Source organism: Colius striatus, chromosome 1 (genome assembly GCF_028858725.1).
Source record: "Colius striatus isolate bColStr4 chromosome 1, bColStr4.1.hap1, whole genome shotgun sequence".
Classification (NCBI taxonomy): Eukaryota; Metazoa; Chordata; class Aves; order Coliiformes; family Coliidae; genus Colius; species Colius striatus.
In genome coordinates this window covers 145942909-145967011 of record NC_084759.1, presented here as the reverse complement: position 1 = coordinate 145967011, position 24103 = coordinate 145942909, and the positions used below count along the sequence as shown (strand labels likewise).

Below are 24103 nucleotides of genomic sequence, written 5' to 3'. Positions count from 1 at the left end.
TGGTAGAAACAGGGTGATAAATAATCGCCCTTCAAAACTGGGACAGATAGGAGTAACCGAGATGAGGTACTCATCTGCCTTCACACACAACTTGTACAACAATTTTAGGTGACACACCCCAGTCAAGTATTAAAGTTGCACGGTTTTATTATTACTCTTTTTTATAGAAATCATCTCAGTCACAAGAAAACAAAACAAATGTTCCAGCCTTCTCTGAGCACTTGTCTGAAAAAGGTAGCAGTCATTTTACTTGGCCTAAAAAATGACTGTGGTATATAATCAAGAGGACGTTTGAGATCAACCTTTTATCCTCTCATTTTCCATTGCACATACTCTAATACCTACTTCTATTGATCTGACATGTAGAAAACTAGGAAAGTCAAAAGAGAAGTACATGGTAAATGCAGCAGCACGGCAGATGTGATCTACCTGGAGGGTGATCATACGGACAAAGCCAAAATATAGGACATACATGTTTGCCAGGAGGGATTTCAGAATGGACACTGCATCCTAAGTAATGTCAAGTAATGAAACAAGTGCATAATCTGTTGTCATTGTCTCCACTGGTTCTTTCTTCTAAGGGCTGTTCTATACAAAAAGCCCCATCTCAAAATCACCAGCCCAGATTCTCAGATAACATCATACAACCCCAGAACAGCAGAGGTGGGACAGAACCTCTGGAGCTCATCCAATCCCACCACTTTGCTCAGAGCAGGGTCAAGTCCCCCTGCTACAGATCTTTAAATAACTAGTATTTGAGCTAAAATTTCTTATTTCTACTCTTATGTGTTTCCACACATATGAATTCAGAAACATTTCCATTCGGCCGTCTTAGAGATCTTCAGGTCTCTCATGCTTCTTTCTGATTGCTCCTAACATGTATTGGCATACTAAAGAGGCTTTAGTTCATTACTAAACACAACTGTACTCAGTAGGTCTGGTTGTGAAGTAGGAAGACATTTGTAAATTTTTTGTTGCACTTCATGAGAATGACAAATTTGAAAAGTATTTATCAGCACACAATCTTTTCATATGCCAAGGAAAGCAGGATGAGAGTACTGGTATGTGCTATCATCTGGCAGTTGGCCACATCACCCGAATCCTCACAAAAAGTAGGACAACACACACAAAAAACCAGAAAAAGTAGGACATTTAATCACTCCACCTAGAACATTCAGCAGTGCATCAAGTGCATGTACTCAGCACACTGAGATGCACTGGACAGATGAACCTGGAATATCTAAGTGGGAAGCAATGGCTAACAGATGAGGTTGTGCCTGAAATATTCATCAGGAGCTGATCATTTAATGTTTCTCTTAAAAAAATCAAATCCCCTATCTTATACTCTACATAATGAGGGGAAAACAAAACCCAAAACATAGCTGGAAAACTAATCCATAGGGTTTAATCTGCTTTTCTTATCACTAACAGCAGAGTGTCTTTTGGACCGTCTTCTGCATCAGCTCGATTCATGCAGAACAGACTGTTGTCTACCCAGAGCCCCAAATTTGGCTTCTAGTAACCCCCTTATGTTACTACTCACATCTCATCTGGACATCATTAAGTAGAAAGATCTGCAGAAGCTTTTTACACAAATGCCATTGACTTTGACATTCTTGTATATGTTCAGATTTTGCTGAAAATGGTGTTTTGCAAGAGGGAATAAAAAAAGAAAACAGAAAAAAAAAATCTGTCCAGCATTCTGTTCATTATTCTGATCTGCTGGTGCCTGGCAGTCTGCGTCCTTGTCATCCTGAGTCTGCAAGCCTGAGTGCCTGTCAAGAAGGGAACAGTGGTCTACAACGTGACACTGCTTCCTCCTACCAGTTATTTAGCTAACAGTTCGTTTTGGATGGCCCAGCATCTCTCTTCCTTTCTCATAGGACAGCGTCTCTCTGAATATTAGCCACACATGCTTCCACTCAGCACTTTTGTGAAATCTCGGAGGCTGTTCACCATCTTTCTGATGTCACGAAAAGCTATGGCTAGAGTGAACACTAGAAGGGGCTACCATTTCTCAACTGACCCAGAACTTTTCCTGTCATGAGGTCAGGTCTTGCCACTTGGTCGTGTCTCTGCCTTTCCCTGGCAGGACGTTGTCTGCGCCATTCGCAGCTGTAAGACATCCTTGTAAGGATGGCCTGTTTTTCACACATGGTTGGAGATGTTTCTCTTGGTGCACAAAGCAAACTCCAGGTACTTCCTAGGCAGGTTTTCTTTTAGATGAACTTTCAGAAAGATTTTCTAGTTATTTTTTGGAGGAGGCACCTTAGATATTTCTGTGAGTATGAAAAAAGCCCTATTTGCTTTTGTCCCCTGCAAGGCAGAAAGACAGAAGGCTTTCTTCTCCCCTTGCTGCTTCTGGTGGCCAAGGCTTGCTGGCAAGAGACCATAGCAGTGGGTCACCTTGCAGGCCTCAGGATGAACACGCAGCAAGGCTGCTAGGGTCGGGGCATGGGTGGGTGTGAGAACACTTTTCCTTGGGACTTGATAAAATCATTTCTTATATGGAGGTAGGGTTGCCTGCAGTGCACCTGGGGCCCCATCAGGCCCATGGCAAGGCACAATAACATGGATGTGCTATGTGATCTCAGCCTCAGCCCCGCGCTGAATGCGTAGAGGGCAGCCTGCCCAAAGCCAGGCCGAAGGAAGCCGCGGGAGCCTCCACCAAGCCAGTTCGGGGGCCCGCAGGTACCGCTTGGTTTCCCTGCGGCGCCCGGGCCGGGGTCGGGGCCGCGTCACTGCGCGGAACGCCGGGACAGCGGGAGCCGTTTCCAGCCGAGCCGGGCTGGGCAGAGGGAGCGGCGGCGCGTCGGTTCTCGCTGGTTCCCGCCGGTCCGTCAGTGAGGTGCGGCCGGGGGCGGCATGGCCGCGGCGGCGAAGGTGCTGAGGACCCTGAGGAATCACTGGAAGAAGACCACGTTCGGGGTCTGCCTGCTGAGCTGGGGCGGGACCTGGCTCTATGGAAAGCACTGGTAACTGCCGGCTGGGGGCGGCTGGGCCGGGGGGCGGGGGAGCGAGGCTGCCGTCCCGGCCGTGTGCCCGCCAGCTTTCACAAGCGACCGGCCCCAGGCCGTGAGGGCATCGCTGCTCTGTTCGCCTCGGGTGCTCGGGCTGCCGGCCCTCTGACTAAGGCGATCTCCCCTCGCGCCTGTTCAGATGGGAGTGTCCCCTTGGAGGGGCTCAGTCGCCTTGCGGGGATGGCTCTTCCCCACCCAGCAACCCTATAGCTTCAGTGCCTTTTCACGACTTCCTGCCTTGGCCTCCTTGCAAGTTGGGGGCTAGTTTAGGCGGTAGTTTTAAACAAAAGTGTTGTCAAGGGTGGCTTGAATCATTTTGGGGCCTGTTGAAGAGGGGAAAGACTCGTGTCTTCTGACTTTAGGAAAAAAATCCTCTAGCCAAGTGCTTGTCATCAGCTTGCTTACTTTTAACCAATATAATAAGTGAAAACAGACACACTCCCCCTGCAAATGATGCCACTGGTATCAGGCTGACTGGAAGCCACCTTCACATGCAGAAGGCAGTGGTTACAGCATGGTGGTCGTGTGCTCATGGGTTCCCCACCTCCTTGTTTATTTATTTATTTTAACGGTGCAGATGCTAGATTGCTGTTGCACCAGTGCTTGAACCTTTCTTGAGGCATGGCATCAACAGCATCTCTGCGTGGTGCCTCCCAGGTGCACCTGCTTTGCTTTTGGCACCTGTCTAGCTGGAAGGAGCCTGTCAACTGCTGCAGCAGCAGTACTGCAAACGTGAGTCCAGCCTAGCAGCATGTCATTTCCACTGTTTATCTCAGGAGCAAGTGTTCCTTATAGGAAGCAAAATCCTCCTTTGCAGTTTTTAAATAGGTAGGCTTATTTTTAATCTCCGTCCTTTAAGACTGAGTGTAATACATTTGACTAAAATGCTAGTATAGCCAAATTATTTTTTAAAAGTGTTACATTTGGTGCTGCTGTTTATTCTGTCACTATCTTAATGTCTTTTTAATTGTTAAGTCATGATTTTAGCAGTGTTCTTTTCTGCTTACATTAAAATGCTGCCAAAGCCTCAGTGAAAAACTTAGGAAAATAAATCTGTTTATGTTGTTTGTTATACTTCCCTTCTTTATTTCGTTTTGCCTGGGGACTTTTGCATTAAATCAGTTTTTGTTTGGAATGGTACATCTGCTTTAGTTGCTTACTTCTTACCCAAAGCTCTAAGACTCAGTGGACTGCAGAGCAAGCAGCAAAAAACCTCTCTCTCCACACTCTTCCCCTTGTAATTGCTAATCGTAGGGCAGGCTATGGTAAGATAGAGAATAACTGCGTGAAAGTGGGGTAACAAGGTCATAGTTTCATGTATATGCCCTACACAGACCACCAGACAGAAGTACAAAGTATGTATAAGGGAGACCGAGAGAGTTGGAGTTGTTCACCCTAGAGAAAACTCTGGGGAGACCTTATTGCAGCCTTTCAGTATTTAAAAGGGGTGTACAAGAAAGATGGGCACAATTTTTTTGGCAGGGCCTGTAGTAACTAGTAATGGTTTTAAGCTAAAAGAGGGTAGATTCAGATTAGATACAAGGAAGACATTTTTTACAATGAGAGTGATGAAACATGTGAAGAGGTTGCCCAGAGAGTTAAGAGATGCCTCATCTCTGGAAACATTCAAGAGTAGGTTGGATGGGACTCTCAGCAGCCTGGTAGAGTTGAAGATGTCTCTACTTGTTGCAAGAGGCTGAACTAAGATAAGCTTTAAAGATCCCTTCCTGCGCAAACTATTCAATGATTCTATACCATTGTGTCGTAAACAGAAGTATTTGTGCTAAACAGGTTGGGGGTTTTTTGATGCCTTTGTGCAATGTCAGTGAATTCTTGAGCTTACATTCCATTTTTCCCCTCTGCCGACTTGAACTTTGAATCCAGACAAAATAGCAAAACGTTAAATGAGTAATTATTTGAAGTTCTGTTATTCTAGATTCCTCTTATCTGAAACAATAAACTTAATGTACAAAATGAGGAGGAAGAAATTGCTCGGTGGCATTCATATAAAGGCTGGCTGGGCAGAGCAGCCTCTGACCTTCCCAGCTTCCTTGCTTACGTAAGTGGCCTCTTTAGTGGTCTTCTGTTGCCACAGATACTAATGACAGCAAAGTACATGGCAGGATTGAGTACCATAGCGAGCTACTGAAATAGAACACTGAGAAAAAGGTTCTGTCTGCGCCTTCTGCGTATGGAGGGTGGGTACTTTGGAAGGGCTAGGAGCACTGAAAGACACAACCAGTCACTCTTTGTGTCTCTTGTGTCTAGGAATTAATGTGCCTGTGTACTGTTGGTTTCAGCTGAATTGATTTCCTCTGCATTAAGTGTGAAAATATGATCACAGAGAACGTGAAGGGTACCATAGATAACAAGGCAGTGAATAAGGAGGAAAATATGAAAGGCAAACAACAAAAAAGGAACTTCTGGTATCTAAATTTCAGTGCGTGGAAGGTATTTGCACCAAATAGAGGCATGATGCTTTACTCTAAATGATGTAGTGGGGGAAAAAACAAGTTTACACATCCCATTCTTTAGTCTCCACTTTTATTTTAAAGGAAAATGCAGCATTTCCTTAACACACATTGGAAATACAAGGTAGGAAATCCTGTGATGACAAACAGTGACTTTGATGTATGCTGAAGCACAGCTGTAGAGTACTGCTTAAAGAGATTTAAATACTGTTTGGAAAAAGTAACAACTGTTTAGCCATGCCATAGAAAAACAAGGAGTGACAGAAAAACCTGATGGCAAGACTGTAAAAATTTGAAGGTAGTCTTCACAGCCCTTTCATGCTACTCTGCATGGTCGAGGCTTTACCTTGTAGCTGCTGGCCAGCAGGGAATAGGCGAAAATCTTTCACTGCAGCTTGTTTTGCCTCCAAATGCGGTAATGGCTTTCAGTGGGTGTTTATTTTATACATTTCCTCTTCCAAGTGTATTTTTTTTATCAGTTTATCAGTGTATCAGTTATGCTGGGGAGCATGAGAGATGCCTTTTGCCTCATGCGCAAACTAATACAGGCAACACCTGGCAAGATTAACAAGGGAACCATGTATGGGCTACGCTGGCTTGCTGGTACCGACATCAGAGGCTGAATTACTGTGCATGAGGCATACTTGACTTATATTTGCCCTTTTAGAACAGAGAAAAGTTTTAGTGAAGTCTTATGCTTCTGTTTCCAGCATCACTGGAGTTTCTGATGAAGGGGATTGCTTTAGCACAGCGGCAGTTGAGATTAGCCTCTGACTTCTTGGAGTTAGCTGTCTGAGGTGTTGCTCATTTATTTGCAGATGAAGAAAATGTTTGTTTCCCATCCCTTGCCCTTCTTCTTGGATTTTTCATCCTTGCAGATTTTCTAAGATATTTCTCTTACAAGAAGATGATTTGCTTTTTTGACTTCTCAAGGTTCATTCTTCTTTTGGATGCAGAGGCTATGATGCCTGCATCAAGTGGAGCTATTGTAAATAATAATCTGTCCTGCAAATAAATGGCAACTATTCTATAGTCAGTCTCTACGTGTCCATAAGGACAAAAGAACTCTGGAGCACTTCCTTAAGACCTTGGAAGATGCTTCATGGACTAGTTCCCTGTGTCTCTTCTCTGCCTAGAAATGGACCTGGATGTCCACCTCCTGAACCCCGCAGACTGTGCCATGGATGCCCTTGTGCCCTGTAGTCTCTAGAGGAAAGAAAGCATAATAGCTCATCGCTGAAATAGTGTAAAGGTTGTGGATGACAATAACTGTAAAAGTTGAGGAGCTTCTTAGCCCAGTCTTGTATGCTGCTTTCTTCATGGAACATTTATTTTCTGGATCAGTGTGTTGGACTTTAATCTTTGGAGGTGTTTGTTCAAATACTGACTGATTTAAAGTAAAAGGGCTTGGGATGAACAAGAAGAGTAAAGAGGAAACTTTGTGTTGATTTCCAAGGCTGTGGGAACTGGGACTGTTTAAGTCTAGAAAAAAGGAGACTGAGGGGAGATCTTACTAATATTTACAAATATCTAAATGGTGGGTGTCAGGAGGTTGGGACATCCCTTTTTTCTATAGTAGCCAGCAACAGGACAAGAGGTAATGGGATGAAGCTGGAACACAAAAAGTTCCACTTAAAGATAAGAAAAAACTATTTTACTGTGAGGGTGACAGATGCCCAGAGGGGATGTGGAGTCTCCTTCCTTGGAGGTCTTCAAGACCCGCCTAGGCATGTTCCTATGTGACCTGACCTAGGTTGACCTGCTTCTGCAGGGAGGTTTGACTAGATGATCTCTAAAGGTCCCTTCCAACCCCTACCATTCTATGATTCTGTGATTTAACAGAAGGCGCTTCTTCAAAAGAGGCATCGATCGGGAGGTGGCAAAGACTTTTCATGTGTAAAATGATAGGCTTTATGTCTGGCTCAACTACTGTTAACTAAAACCCTATTGCTATTCTTACAAAACATTAACAAGTCTTCAAATTCCTTTATTTCTCATAAAAGAATATGTTTTAAAAATCCAGTGTCTTGCCGTTTAGGATATTTTGCTATTTGGGATAGTAAATATTCTTGTAATGTTGGAGAAGTGAGAAGATAACTCAGTATTACCACTTGTCAGATTGTCTCCCTTTAATTTCTCTGGATTGCATGAGTTTATGTATTAGCACCATCTTAACCTCTAGCATGCCATTCTCCAGGTTTGAGGGACACTGAATTTGATGTACTACAGCAAAATTGGAAGGTGTGTAGTCGTCAAATACGTGCTCATACATAGTAGCATACTGCCGTTTAACATATACACATGAGACAGATTACAGATAAAAATGCTGTATCATTGTTTTAAAGTTTCTGCCAAGTTTGGAAGCCCTTCTTACCTTCATATCTTGGGTCACCTTTCCTGAATTGAGTTGCTACTGTTTTTTATGTGCCCAAGTGGTGCAGTGGGTCACCAGCTACGTCAGATCAGCAGAAATCTAATCTCTACCATGATGATCATCAGCTTAACTGGTTGTCATATTTGGCAGACTGTTACAGTGGTGTCACTGGGTAAGTGACCATCACTTCGACAGGTTGGGGATCCTCAGTACTTTACTGAGGCAGTAGACTCATCAGATACTCCATTTTACTCTGTATATGTTAAAGTATTGACTTTCTCCATAGAAAATGCTGGCAAAGCATGTGGGCCTTTGACTACTTGCCAGTAATCTGAGTGTTATTGTCATCTATAATTTGAATGTTAGTCTCTGCCTGTTTGCCAGCTGATAACTCACTTTGTCACCTTTCTCCATATACGTCTTGAGTGACAGACTCCATTTCATCAAAACTCTGTCAAAAAAATAGATTATAAATTCTGAGTCTCGGGTAAAGCAGATGAAAACTAAGATTTGTCTTTCATGCCCTTCCAAAGCCAAGCTGGAAGTAAATTCTAATATCCCGCAAAGAGGATGCTCTGCTCTTATGGTACTGGAAGCAGACCAAAACCTCTCTGCTGCGATAAAACAGTTGGGCTTGACAATCTTAAAGGTCTTCTCCAACCTAAACAGTTCTGTGGCTCTGTGAAGATCTCTTTTAGGAGTTCTCTGTGAGCTCTTGAGTGATCCTGTATGCACAGTTTTGGTCAAGTTTCTCCTCATAGAACTCTGTGTTTTAATTCAGATAGTGAGCTGGAGAGTTTTTAGACTTCTTGATTAAATGTACCTGATAGTCATAGAATCATAGAATGGTAGGAGTTGGAAGGGACCTTTAGAGATCATCTGGTCCAACCCCCTGCCAAAGCAGGTCCACCTAGATCAGACCACACAGGAACGTGTCCAGGCAGGTTTTGAAACCTCCAGAGAAGGAGACTCCACACCCTCCCTGGGCAGCCTGTGCCAGGGCACCCTCACAGTAAATTAGTGTTTTCTTATGTTCAAATAGTCTTAGATTTAATGCTAATAATCCCTTTTTAAATGGAATCTCACACTTGAGCTTCTTTATACATTTGTAGTATGGTCATTTTTAAGGGAGTTGCTCTAGCTGCCTCTGAGACAAACTTACCCTTCCTGCAGCTGTGAGCCAAAAGAACTTTTTTCAGTTCATGATTGCTGTCTTCTTGTTGAGCTCACTGCTGCCTTGGCTGACCTTTCATCATGGGAACTGTCCTTTCAGCTGTGGCCTCTGCTGGCACTTGGGCAGGAGATGCAGTCTCAGCAGGAGAAGCATACATAGTAAATTGTGGGAATTTGTGTACTTCCATGCAAGAATGTTAATTCCCTGTTGTAGCCAAAAATGCTTAGGACAGGAGCAGTCGCCACCAGTCCTGCACCAGAGGTGTTGCAGACAAATGAGAACAGCCCTTTTTCAAGCAGGTCATTCAGGTGATGTACTCTCACAGCCTGCTGTGTTCTGGCAGCATGACATGGATGGTGGATGTTAAGGTCAGGACAGTTGCTCTTCCTTTCTTTCTGCATTGGTTCCTTGCTTTGGCATAATCCTGCTCTGTCCTTCAAAGAGTCTGTGCTGCAGTGGCTGCTGGCCTTGCAGGATTAACTGGTACCTTTGTTGAAACATTTAAAGTTCTGCCCGTGGGTTCATCTTAGGACATCCTCTTTCCTCCATACCCTACTGCCATTGCTCATTCCTCTCTGTCTCCTACTTTTTTACTACTTAAGCCAGTTGGCCCAGCTGTAATTTGTGTGATGCTTAATTCTCACAGCAGGAGGGCAGCCCTGGATTGGCCAGGAGATGCAATACTGCACCTCTGTTTTGTTTTGAGACTGGGATTGTATCTATAAGCCCACAGGGAAAATGTAAAACAGAAATTGATTTTTTTTGTTTGCTGTGGATGTGATACAAGTCAGAAGAAATCTCTGTGCTCTTTAAGGCAATGCAGCAATTTCCCTCAGCTTCCACCTGCTCGTATTTGAGTGTTGTTGAAAAGGCTTTGGTACTACCTAATATTAGTCAGTAAAGTACAAAATATCTTAAGTTTATTATTAAAGTCTCTTCTTCTCTATGGACTGATAGGCAACCATATTTTGATAATCTAATATGTACCAAGACAGAATCTTTTTGCTATTCTTAACATTTTTCTAGCTATGTTTTTTTAATTGTTACAATCCACAGAGGACATGCAGTCCATTTGGGCTACTTTGAGTGACTCATGGGATAAAAGTGAAGGCATGAGCTGTGATATAGGAGGAGGACTGCTGTTCTCACATAAACACCTCTGTGAGTGCACTTTTTTTTTCATTAAGTGTAAAGATAGTTAAGTGTTGATGTAACACCGCAAAGCACTGTAAAATCACTGTACCTGGCATCTTTAAGCCAAAATTGGGACATCTTTTAGCCAGACTCGAATGCCTTTGAAATATATGTCCTAGCTGAATCAGGAGGAGTCCTATGAGTATGGCTGGGATGGCATGGGATTCTGGCTGCTTTGCTATTAAGAGAGACGAGACAAATCACCTACAAATTACTGGACGGCAAGTAATTCTTTTGGTCTCAGAACCTAAACCTTCCCTTTGACACCAAAATGGTATGTGTCAGAGTAGACTTTTTGTTTGTTTCTGTAAGTGCTTCAGTGCAGGAGAGAAAAAGCAAGAGAGAATGTTTACCTCTGAACTGTCAAGCCTAATTTTTATGGTTAAGATTCTGTTGCACTGAACCAAGCTTGCATCCTTGACAGTTGTTTTGAGGGTCATTGCAGGCTGGGGCAGAGAGCATGGCATCTTTTTCTTGCATTGGAAAAGTTGTGCTGGACTCCATTTTAAAGGTGATTGTGGCTGCAGAATAAGGTTGTGGGCACCAGGAAGATGTACTGGCTGATGATGTGACACAGCTTGACTTCTGAACAAAATATTGTCAACGTGAAGTAAATAGATAACATGGATTTGACTCCCAATTTGTTAATAAGGTCAGGACAGCAATTCTCAAATACAGCAGCTGTGCAGACATCATTTGATAGTGAAGTTTCCCTATATTCCTCTATATTTCAACTTTACCTATTGAAATTGCAATTGTTTTATGTTTGCTCTGGCCACACATAGTCACAGAGCGGGGAAAACAAGTCTCTGCATAAGGGCTTGTGCCCTCAGCATGACTTGGCCTGTCATGCTGACTTGATTGAACTGGAATTAGCTGTGAGGATGTTGTTTAGCTTGGAACACAAACCTTTTCAGACACTGTCATTTTAACTAGTGTGCTGGCATGGTATTACTGCAATCAAAACCAAATCCATCACTCCTCTAAGTACTATTTCAGGTACTTAACACAAATGACTTACACCTTTGGTTTTAAGGAGCTACCATGACATGACAGTTAAAAGCATGCCTCTCATGACTTTTTTTTGGACATTCCAGTTACTTGTTATCCTCATGAGGTATTGTTCACTTATTTTCATTTTCCATGCTTGAGGTCTTCCTTTGTCTTTTTATCTTACCAGAAAGAAATCTAGTTTTATTTTACCAGGAAAAAAAACAGCTCTTTTTGCTAGAGAGTTATTTTCTCAGAACCCAGCTTTTGTCTCTCACCTGAAGTCACTCTACTTCTCCTTTTATGGCATTGCAGCATCTTTTGGTGATGCCAAAAAGAGCAGCTTATGTAGCTCTAGTGACAGATAAATACTATAAACTCGTGGAATTGACTAGACTGCACTCATACTTCAGTCCAGAGGTCTGATCAAGGCCTGACCCTCTCTTCTACCGTTTCCGTTGCAGGATTTGGCCTGATGAGCCACAGTTTGTGGCAGGCATGTGCTGCTTTCATAGTCATCCGTTTTTCCTGGTTGTCCTTGAATCCTTTTAATTGGTGTAGTGTATTCATTTTAGTATGCTGACTGTAATTGGGGATTTTTTTCTGCACTTGATATTTTTGAGGCAATAATATACTGCCCTGCCAGATACTGGCAAGGGCAAGCTGATGGATTTTATTGGTTTTAGCAAAGAGAGGGAGTGTCTGGTATCTAGAGGATGTGTGAGACTTTAGGCACTGCAGAATAGGACTCCCTGTTTTGTCTACAAGGTCATATAGAGCATTTTTTGGTCTGTGGAGGAATGGAACTTTGTTCCTCATGCAGCAGCACTGTCTCCAATTTGCCTACCAGCTATACCCTGCTTACCACCTAACTAATGCTGTCTGTCACCAATGACAAGCACAAGGATTAGTCTGGAAATGGCTGTCAGTGACATATCTAATACTGATATTTTCTTCTTTGTTTTTAAACTTCACTTAGGTGAGTTGAGTGGTTTTTTTTCACCTCTCTGAGGTAATGCTTTAGGCCACGTTCAGACCTAAGTGAGTGGTAGGTGCTGCAGTAATTTGTGTTCGGCTTACAGACAGAGGGGAGCTCACAATTACAGTGCACAAATATTTAAGTCCATGGAAGTTACACTTAAGTTTGCTCTAAATCCCTCTGTACCACCAGAAATGGTAAGTACCTTCAGTGTAAATAACAGACACTATTCACATTGGAAAAACTCCACACCTTAAATCTGGAGTGTAGTTAATGTAGCCATTTAAAAGTAAATCACAGGTATAGTGTGTTCCATAGCTTATGTAATCTCGACACACTTGCCATCCTGGTCTTTGTTTTCTGCTTTTCTTTACTATGGAAAGTGTGATTGTGTGCACATGCAGAAACCAGCTCTGCATGTGTGCTTAAATGAGTATGTTTCATCCCTAAAATGTATTAGATAAGTCTTCTAGAACCTGTACTTTTAGTGCTGACAAAATGTGTGTAAAAAGGGTATGTACCTTCATTTAAAAAATGAGCAAATTGTTTTAAACTTACACAAGCTAATACCTGCTCTCTTTCCTGTCTTACCTAATAGCGATAACCTGCTACGAAGAGCTGCATGCCAAGAAGCTCAGGTAATACCATTTAAAGTGATAAATTTAGATTAAAATCTCCCTCTTATCTTGGTTGTGCAGGGCTCCTGAGATTTTCCCAGTGGGCCCTCTCTACGTGACAAGCCTTAAAATGATGCCATCTGTGTTGTTTTGCTGAAGTACCAAAGGGTGGATGAGGCCTCCGGCCTGCAGCAGGGAGTACTGCACCTTTTCATGCCCCAACTGCTGTTGTGACCAACCGTGCAGTGGTGTTGTTGGAGTAGTCTTCATTACTGCTATAGCTACTCAGACCTCTATTTCTGCAGGTTTAATTGCTCTGTGCCTGTCAAGTTCTGGTAGGAAGATGATTTGTTGATAAGACAGGAGACTGAAATCTCAGATCTGCCATGAAGGATGTAGTCTGGGCAGAAGCAGTGTAAACCTCTTCGTGGTGCTCAGATGGAGAGACCTTGCCTTTGTCTACTCGACCCTGAGTGACTTTATCAAGGATACTAAGTGTGATGATGACTGACTTAGCGCTTTCAAGACCCACGTACTGAGAACTTAAGGGAGACAACCTTTTGCTGATCACTGACAAGCAGGCTGGTATTCAGAAAGAGATTATTATTCTCTGAGTATACTGACTGTTGCGTTTGTTTGTGGCCTGCATGGGCAACCAGCAAGGAACAAATTCCCACACTCTAGTATTCCCATAAAGAAATCTTACTGTGAACAAGCAGGTTTTCAAGGATGTAAATGCTGCTGCTGATGGATGACACAGAATCGTAGAATCATAGAATGGTAGGGGTTGGAAGGGGCCTTTAGAGATCATCTAGTCTAACTGGCTCTGATTACCTCACTGATGTCCAGTAAGGTTTTAAGAGTCTTTCTACCTCCCACAAATAAAGTTTATTCTAAACCTACTTCTCCGTGCCAAGTCTTAGAGATTTTGCAGTGTGTAAGCCTGCTGCCATCATTGCTACATACTGGGGTCTGAGAACAACAGTGAAGATTATTTTCCTCATTAAAGAAAGTCCCTTGCTTCTGTGGTGCACCTGAATAATCCCAATTTTAGCCTGCCTGCTGTAAAGGAAAGGATATTCACAGCACCTTGATTTGAGCAATGGAACTTCATGCCAGAATAGATGTGAGGGAGCTCCAGTCTCATGAAGGAATAAGAAAAGTCTTTCCCTGAGAATACTGCTTTCATAAATGAGAGCTTCAGAGTCGAATGCATTTCCAGCTCATACATAATATCAATCCTTGATTTTCTTTTTGTTTTCAATATCATTTTTACTGCATAATATCAAAGTGGTAAAAGATTTTTTTATATCACAAGAAATAGCTGTTAATACCTCAGTATTTGAAGCATACCAACCAAATTAATTTAAAAAAAACCCAACACTTATGAAATGGTGTATAAGCAGAAGTTAAAAACCCTGGGTGTGTATTCTGTCAAAAAGGTACAACTGTTAAGGAAAGACTAGTACAAGAAGATGGTTCTGTTGCAGTAATTCTGACATTCCTCTTCCTTAACTCCAGTCATAAAGTGATGGGATCTATTCTACTGTGGCTTATTCTTATAAATCAAGGTGAAAAAGCACTGTCATTGGAGCTTCCTATCGTTTGAGTGGTTAAAGCCTGGGAAAATATCCTGCAGAAGACTCCTGCATTAGAAAGGAATAAACCAGAAAGCCTAGTAATCAATTTGTGCTGTAATTTCCATTCTCACTGATGTGTCAGTGCCAAATACTGCTTGAAAACACACAGCAGTGCAGCATTAAGGCATTAAATGACTGGGATGTTCTTCAGAATAAGAGCAATCTGTAATTGTTTGAAAAATGCTATGTGTGTTTATAGTGCAGTACAAGTACTGGGAAAAAAAGCAGATTCACCCAAGAAAACTTTAGTTTAAGTGAAGTGGGCAGCTTTCCCTATTATTTTTCCTTTGGATTTTAAAGTTTTGAAGCCTTTTACAATACTAAATTGATGAGGCCACCCACCTTCCAGCCAAAATATCCTCTACAGCAGGACTTCAGTACAAAGACTCCACCATGCACATCTGAATTGAAATATCAGTTTATGATGACAGCCTTGGGGTGGCAAATGATCGTAGAAAGATTCTACAGTAAAGAGCCCATTTATCATATCTTAAACCTTGTACACCTCTTCTCTGGATTAAGCCAGTGTCAGCTGACTGTGGGCTTCCTTTGCAAATGCGCCCTTGTAGATTGATCTTGTTGCTACTGATCTCTGGGCTTGTGTTAAAGAGATCCTGTTTAGCTAGCAAACAATTCACTCTCTGAAACAGGGATAGTTTTCTGTAAAGGAATATAGTTTGTGTTCGTAAAGCATGATAAAGCCTTTGTAGAAAGGGTTTTTCATAGTTAGGAAATAGTGATTGTCATCTTAGAAGTCCAGAGATGCAATACCGTGAAGCATTTATTTGATAAGGGAGTGAAAAAGGCACTGACTTTCCTAAATTATGCCTTCATATTTATATTTAATAACCACTTTTAATGTCTGACTTTAAGTTGGCTTTCCTTATGTTATGCTCTGAAAAAAAAGACTTCCAGAATGTTGCATTGGTTTTTTTATATCTTTCCTGTCTTAAAAATCAGTATTTGCTTTAGAAATGCCCCTGTATGTAACATAAATGTCTAAGTACATTACATAAACAAGTGATTATGTCATTACTCATAAATTCTTTATGAGCCTTGTTAGGTTGTTTAGAGCACGCAAATGCAGCACATTGTGTCCCCCAGGCCAATAATTAGTTGTTTCTAACGGCTCTAACGTGCTAGAGGTCCCCTGCATTTCCCACACAACTGCAATAAAATAATTTGGTCTGTTTTCCAGTTGATTTTTGAGTAAAGCTCAAGAGCTATTAATTTGTTTCCCTTTCTTTGAAGATTCCTTTACTCTCAGCAACTTCTCTTATCCTTTTCCTTTGTTTTGAAGAAGAAATTTGAATGTTTTAAGTAACATAGCCAGCTGCACACTTCTTTTAATTGAGATTTCCTGAGCAAAGTTGGCAAGTGGAATTAATTATCAGTTTAAACAGCTAACAGTCACTATAATCTACTGTGCTTTATGTACAGTGTACACCTTCTGCCATGTGAAAATTCCTGCTGGGGGATTAACTTTCAAAATAAATAGGGAAAAAACCAGGGACTGTTGAATGTGGTTTGTGTCCAGCACAATAGTCTCTTGTTAATACTTTATTTCTGGAGCTTCTGGATGGTACTGCTGAATACATTGTCCTGCTTGTACTCCAAACCAGTCTGATTTGGGGTGGTAGCGAGGCTGCCTTTAGGTGATATAAAAGAGATTTATAGAGTGGCAAGTAACATTTCTGGAAACTTTGCCATTTCTTGTCTCTCCCGTGCTGAAAAACCAGGGAAATGAGTAACAGCTAAAAGACGCAAGAGGCTGTATAGAGTGACTCTCAGAGAATTTAAAATTGAGGCACCTATTCAGAATTAGATTAAAAGTTGAAGAGGAATTAAGTGTTTTTTATATAGAGACATTAGGAAGAAAAATTGACTGAGAAACAGTGAGCTTGCTTAGAGGTCAGGGCAGATTCTCTGGCAATTATCTTTCATGTATGCAAAAACTGAAGCATAGAAGTGAGCAGAAGAGGTAGAAGAAATTAAGTACAGAAGTGGAAAAAGATGCAGACAGAATGTGTCAGGCAGGTGTATGAGAGTTACATAAGGAAGGAAAATCAAGTAACCTTGGAGACAAGGATAGCTCCCTGGATCTCTGCCCTTGGAAGAAAACCAAAGGTTCACAAAAATGAAATGGTGATGGAATTGTAAAATCGAGCTTAAAGAGTACTTGGTACAGCAGTGTAAGCTGTTGCTAAGAGTACGGGTCTTTGAATAGGAGACCTGTACAATGGCTGAAGGTGGAAGTCCTTTGAATGTCATGAGGTTTGGAAGACGTAGAGATACGTAGAGACGTAGAGATCGCTACGTAATACATACGTAGAGATGTGTTACGTTGAACTGTTTTACCAGTGTGCTTAAAAGAGGAACTGAACTGTGCTCTTTTTCTCTTGCTTAGGCTTTTGGCAACCAGCTAATCCCTTCCAGTGTGCCATTGAAGAAAGCAACAGTGTTCCTCAACCCAGCAGCTTGCAAAGGGTAAAATTCCTCCTTCCCTACGCTCATATGGGAGGCACTCTTTCTGTATTTTTGCTCCTCCATTCACTGTGAAAGCCAGCCAGATTTTTGAACTCATTTTTGCCTCCCTCCGGTGCCAAGCTGGTACTATGTAACTTTGCCAAACTTTATTTCACCAAAAATACTGGAATGATAAATAGAACTAGATGCTTGAGTTGAAAGAATGATTTCTAAACGTACGTATATTTTTAATTTTTCTTTTATCCTGTGTGTTTGGCCATTGTCATTCCTTCAGAGGTGGAATTTCATTGTTATTCCTTCCTGACTTTTGTATGTGTTGCCATCCTTAAAACCTGTAGAAATATGAGATGGCCTCGATTGCTTCAAGACTTGAAGTTAGACAGCAGTAATCTTAGTTCTGTGGGAACCTATCCTTGAAAGGCATGTGCCCACAAAATAAGAGACTAAATGTAGGGTTAGAGCAAGACTCCTGGAAGAGGTCAACTGCTCTTTTTGCATTCTCAGTAGCAGAATAACAGTAGTCTTGGATATTATTTGTCTCCGTTCCTGATGATATTCAGCAGGATCTTGACCGACTTGAGAGTTGGGCAGAGAGGAACCTCATGAGGTTCAACAAGGAGAATTGCAGAGTCCTGCATCTGGGAAGGAACAACCCCATGCACAAATACAGGCTGGGGGTCAAACTGTTGAAGAGCAGCTCTGCAGAGAGAGACCTGGGAGTCCTGGTTGATAATAAACTAACCGTGAGCCAACAATGTGCCCTCGTGGCCAAGAAGGCCAGTGGCATCCTGGGATGCATCAAGAAGAGTGTGGCCAGCAGGTCAAGAGAGGTTCTTCTCCCTCTCTACTCTGCCCTGGTGAGGCCTCATCTGGAATCCTGTGTCCAGTTCTGGGCTCCCCAGCTCAAGAGGGACAGGGAAGTGCTGGAGAGAGTCCAGTGCAGGGCCACCAAGGGACTGAAACATCTTTCATATGAGGAAAGGCTGCGGGAACTGGGGCTGTTTAGTCTGGCAAGAGGAGATTGAGGGGAGATCTTATTTAAAAATATCTAAATGATGAGTGTCATGAGGTTGGGACATCCCTTTTTTCTATAGTAGCTAGCAACAGGACAAGGGGTGATGGGATGAAGCTGGAACACAAAAAGTTCCACTTAAATATAAGAAAAAACTATTTCACTGTTCAGGTGAGGGAGCCCTGGCACAGGCTGCCCAGAGGGGTTGTGGAGTCTCCTTCCTTGGAGGTCTTCAAGACCTGCCTGAACATGTTCCTATGCAACCTGATCTAGGTGAACCTACTTCTGCAGAGGGGTTGGACTAGATGATCTCTAAAGGTCTCTTCCAACCCTTATGATTCTGTGATCAGCTAAGCTTTGTATGAGTTGTATCTTGGGACAGGGGGTGGAGTGGAGGTGGGAAGTTGTTAGTAACAATGTGAAAGAAATAATGTATCTGACGTGGAAGTGCCTGTGCAATTAAGTCTCTTCTAGTCTCTTGTTTCTACTTGTTGTAAGCAATTTATAGTTAATGGCATAATTATTTTATTATGCAGTTACAGGCAGAAAATGTATCAGTCCTATAACAAAAAAAGGTCAGCTAAAATTTTGCTTCTAAACTTAATATTATGTAACAATGAATTGTCATTTTTGAGTGTTTCTGAAAACCTAAATGAGCCCTCTTTCTGGTAAAGGCTGGTGCTCTGTAAGTCATTGAATTTCTCATAATTTATTTCTGATAATCTTGTTTTGTTGGGATTTCTTTAATTATTTTTTTGTGAAAGCTAGATAACCTCTTCTGCATTTATTAAAACTGCACCAAAAACCTGACATCTGAGATATGAGTCTAGAAAGGTAATACATTTGAACCAAATGAAATCTCATCTTTCCTGACTGGCAGGTCGAGTGACTGATTGTGTAGATTGTGTGCTTGTTTTTAAGTAGATTTCTTCTTGCTATTAATTTATTCCTTTCCTTTTTAATTTTTTCATCTGACAGACTAATGAAATAGTTTTTACTCTGTTACTTCTAGCAAAGCCAGGAACCTTTTTGAAAAGAATGCTGCTCCAATTTTGCACTTATCTGGCTTGGATATAACTGTGGTTAAGGTAAGAACTGATAGGTTCTGCTAATATATATTGCCTGCTTTGCTTTCTCATCTTGAAGAACTGAAAAATTCTGGATACATTTGAAATTCTCAGTTGTCCTGTAGACATCTCATGGGAAGAAATAAAAACTGAGTTATTAAGCTGACACTTAATCTTTTTCAGTTTAATTCACGGATAATTTACAAACTGTGTGCCGAGTTTTTAATTTTCAGCTGAAGCAGCACATGTGCTTGTCTATCTAAAGCAGCCTTTCTATAATTCATGTTAGAGAGAAAACTCTCTAAATATTTGAGTGCTGGCTAGTGGTGCATGCCCATCACTGTTGAAATTGTCAATTCTGCCTGAACTTGCAGAATTCAGAACTGAGGGACTTTGACGTGCAGTGGAATTGTTCAGATTAATTAAAAATAACCTTTTCTTTTTACACTGAAAATATCTCAGCGTATCCCCAAGTAATTCAGCATTCCCATCATGAAAGCAGAACACTGAACTGTAAGTGGTGTGAATTAGCAGAGAGGTTTTCTTGAACAATGAGTAAATATGAAGGGATTCTTATCTTTTTGCAGGGTTTTGAGGCTGTGATATGAGGATTGTTTAGTAGCCACTGTGTCCTAGCAATGAAGTACTCTAGTTTGTATCTTTCTGTCTTGGAATGTTTTTCATGAGGTTTAGTGTTAAAATGTCTTTCTCTGATACTTAAAAACACGTAGTCCCACCTAAAACGTTATCTTGTGAGAATTAAAACTGGTGCTTTATAGCTTTAGACCTGACAGGGTAGTAAAACAGGGCTGGGGCCAGTAACTGTGGCAGAGATGTCCATATGAAAGACATGCTTTTTTGCAGAAAACAGATTTGATGGTTTAGAAAGTCCCTGTACTCATCACTGCCAAAAACATTGTCAGCAGGCTGCTGTCAGGCAGGAGCCTTTCATGTAGCTGGTTCTGTGTTTCGGGATTCACGCCTGAGCACTTTGGCTGCTAAAGATGTTAGGACTTTATGTACAAGAGCATAATTTCCTTATGGTTTTGTTTCAGTGTAAAACTGCCTGGAAATATGGTTATTGCTGCAATATTCTAGATCTATTGAATAAGCTTTATTATGATATTTCATTTAGCCTTTGTGTGTGTGTATTTGCTTGCATGTATTGTGTTAGGCAGCAGGCTTGTTTATAAGATGAAGAGATTTCAATGAATGTAAGTAATATACAGTGCTGTGTGCCTACCTGAGAATAACTATTAGGCGAATGGATGGATGATCTTTTAATCTGTAGAAGAGAAATCCCAGAAATAGTCGTTTGAGTTCTCATGTTTGGATTTCTGTTTCTTCAGACAGACTACGAGGGGCAAGCAAAAAAGCTGTTGGAGTTGATGGAAAACACGGATCTGATCATTATTGCAGGAGGAGATGGCACAGTACAAGAGGTACTGCAGGAGCCTTGTCCTGATTTGTTGTTGAGAGTCGTAGTCAGGCTGAGGGTGAGAAGATTGAGTCTGTGTAATTTAGCAACCTCCTGATAACGATTACTAGAGATTTGTCCGTTTTAATATGTATGTTTTCAGACGACATTATAGTCTTCTGGGGACAAGGAAACTCTGCTAGTTGTTATTAGTCTAAAAGTGATGATGGGAGCAAGGGCATAAAGAGTGTGTGACAAAATCATCTTCCAGAATTTTATTCTAGAATTAGAAGATTATTTGGGGAGACATGACTCTCAACTTTTTATTTCAGTGTAATGCAGCCATAATTGTTTAATTTTCAGAGTTCATTCCTATCTGTACTCCCCAAGAGGAATGCATATTTTTCTAAATGGGATTCAAATAATTGAAAAATTAAGTGGGAGTGATAACAAAGCATGGTATGTATTTAATAAATGCTTATTGTCAAGATGATTAATGACAGGAGCAAACTACCAGCAGAACTGGGGGATACTCTATTTTTCAAGGAAGGCTACATTTTGTTAAAGCATTTCTCGGAATGCTAACTGCTTCAGGCAATGGCTAAATCAAATGCAGTGACCTTAAGAGAAAGTGGTCAGAATACATCTGCAAGTTTCTCTTGGCCTTAGAATTGATTATTGTTAATTGCATGCTGCCCAGTGCTATTTTTGCATTATGCAGAGCATTATTCTGTGTTAAATCATTTACACTGCCTTTGGTTGTGGGGCCAGCAAATTCTCCTGCACACCCATAACCCTGCTATTTCCACCATGTTTGCACACTGAATGTGCCTCCTTTCCCATGTAAGCAGTTGGAGCACCTTCCATAAAAGGACATAGTTGCTCCTTAAATCTTTTCCAAAGGGTATGAATTTTGTAGCTTTCTCCTGTAACTGAAAACCAAAGTTCTCTGAGCTAAGCGTTTCCCATGTTTTTCAGGTCATAACTGGACTTCTACGCAGAGCAGATGAGGTGAGGAGGTGACATTTACAAAGTTTTGTCTGTTATTTCTTAGAGTAAGTGTCTTGTGCATCCACTGTGATCTCTTGGTCTCAGCTGTCTTTTGCAGAGACGTTGCTTACTAGTGTGCAGCCAGCTTGTTGTATAGTAAGTCAGCCATGCTAGTGTCCTGCAATTCTGCTCGTTGCCCTTCGGTTCCTTTCTCAGGGAGTGCGATGGCTCTTAAGCCACATCTTTGGGAAGTTTCCAGCATCAGAGCAGGGATTGTGGGGAAGCCAAATGCACAACTTTCAAAGACCCATGGACCAGCTGTGTGTACCTCTTTCTTTGGCAGAGTGAAAGTACATGTTTTTCTTGTAGAGGCTTGAGACTGAATTCAGTTATTGCCACACTCCTGTTGCTTTAGGATTACTTTGCTGCTTTTTCAAGTGATGAGTATCTACCTATGCAGATGGCTGCAGAAAGCAAATTTTAACCTCTCAAGGTGGTTAGCACTGAATGAAAATGAGAGAGATTTTTCTTCTTAAAGAGGGAGGACAGTGTTATTGAAGAAAGGAGGGAATCATTGTTCCCAAAACCTTCTGGCAGGAGCTAGCAAAAACTCAATTAAATGATGCAGACAAGATTATGATGATATCCTTGGCAGCTTAAATTGTATCTGTTTAGGCAGTTGCTTTGTCTGAATGTGACAAGAGAAACTGTGCAACCAAGCCAGTGTTTTTAAAAGGGCACTGGCTGTATCAGTTCTGAGACATCAGTTTTTTAAATTTAGTATTATTATAGTTGGCCTCTGAGACCTCTGTAATCTAAAGACACTGGAAGAAAAGTTTTAGAGGCTCTTCTGGCTGTTTTTACTTTTCTATCTTTTTCCTTATTATCTTAATGTATCTTGGGTTGATTTGCAGGAATGTAGAAAATTCTGCATCTGGCACTATTTCTGGTGGAATACTGCATTGTAGCATTACCACTGTGTCACGTTGTGTCTTTGGCTGGGGAATTCTTCTTGTCCTTCATATCACTCTGTTCTGCAGCCCAGCCCCCTCACTCTCTGTTCTTCTTCCATTTTTACTCGGGTATGTCATACCACTGTTGTCTGGATAAGAAGGGTCTGTGCAAAGTATAGCAGAAATGCTGTTCCTAGCAGCCAGGGGAGCAGAGCATAACTACATGAGCTGCAAACAGCCTGCCACCTGCACACCGTAAAACAATTCTGACAACAGTGAGAGAAAGGTGTTTGAGATGTGTTCAGACTTGAGGTGACACAGACATAGCAAGCCGAGCAGGTGAGCATGAAGTGAGAGGGGTGGATTTGCAGTATCATGGTGCTGCTAGCAGCAGTGTCCAGGAGGGAGATGGTACATTGTGATATATGGTAGTTTACATCGATTTGCTGACACGCTTCAAGAAGCACAGTTTATTATGAGGTATAGTGTAATAACTTGCTCCTTCAACAAGCCCTTTTGCTGAACTGTGGTACAGAAAAATAACATGGTCAATGACTTCCAAAAATTAGACCTTCTGCTGCTTCATGGTTTGGATGCCAGAGGAATCAATTAATTTCCTTTCCTCAACTGAGAAAATCTCTTTGCCAAGCAAGGTTACTCTATCAGAGGGAGATCTGTGCAATGGTAAATGAGATTCAGAGCTTGTGACGCCACCATCAGCATTAAGAGAGATGGCAGATTACTGACAGAATCCATGCATTAGTTAGGATGCTGCTGCCAACCTGCATGTAACAATGCTCTTAATGATTACAGAGAGCTGCTTTGTACCCAGTTGGCAGTGGTGGGTTCACAGATTGGGATGCCACATTCTGAGTCATTGTGTATTGCTGCTTCATTTAAGGAAGTGCCTGGCTGCTTAGTGCCAAAGGGGTGATATCAGACACAGCTGTGATCTCTACACAGGAAGCTTCCTGCAGCTGATGCAAATGTTAATTTACTCTCCTCATGTGTCCAGGCTGCCTTCAGTAAGATTCCTATAGGATTCATACCTCTTGGAAAGACCTGCACTCTGAGCCACACACTCTACCCTGAGAGCACAAACCAAGTCCAGTAAGTATTACATGTTTCTGAGAGGGAGCTGTTTGTTTGTTTGTTTGTTTTCAAGGAGTACTGCTTCTTGGTAGCTTGATACTTTTCTCTTTCTTCTATCAGACATAGAGGTTGGCAATCTTTGAGCAGAGCCTGATTATCCCCTGGACTTGCCAGAGTTAATGCCTTCCAAATGACTAAAAATTAAAAGAAGGAAACGTATGTGTTATTAGAACATGAAATCGTTTGCTGTGGCTAATTTCTCTGTGATCATGCGATGTTCAGAGTTTTCAAAAAAAGAAAAGCGTTAAAAGGATCAAGCCTCTTAGGAATATTCAGAAAGGATATGACAAGGATTTAATATCGTAAACTAAGAAGCCCTCTTTCCATCCCTTCTCCAGTTTAAGAATTCTGGAAACCAGTCTGCGTGTGACCTGGTTAGCACCTACAAAGTAAGCCCTGAAAAAACATATCCCTAGGGAAAAGGTTAGATCCTGTTACTGACTTTTGCAGTGTTTCTTGCCCGTCCTGTGATGGGACTGATGCTGCCAACTCCCCAACAACCTGAATCTTATCAGCATCCTGGATACGATCCAGTCTGACAGTATCTGTTGCCTGAATTTCAGTTT

General features: G+C 41.6%; 1 protein-coding gene across 2 annotated transcripts in view; it reads left to right on the top strand.

Annotated features, from left to right (window-relative positions):
* The first annotated feature begins 2812 nt into the window (after positions 1–2812).
* Positions 2813–24103, top strand: part of AGK (acylglycerol kinase) — a 39972-nt gene continuing 18681 nt past the window's right edge. For both annotated transcript variants that reach the window (XM_062010816.1, XM_062010827.1), the window contains exons 1-7: positions 2813–2975; positions 12801–12840; positions 16867–16946; positions 18971–19046; positions 20375–20467; positions 21421–21453; positions 23401–23495. In XM_062010816.1, the coding sequence (XP_061866800.1) occupies positions 2866–2975; positions 12801–12840; positions 16867–16946; positions 18971–19046; positions 20375–20467; positions 21421–21453; positions 23401–23495 (527 nt within the window). In that variant the 5' untranslated portion in view covers positions 2813–2865. The remainder of the gene's footprint in view (positions 2976–12800; positions 12841–16866; positions 16947–18970; positions 19047–20374; positions 20468–21420; positions 21454–23400; positions 23496–24103) is intronic.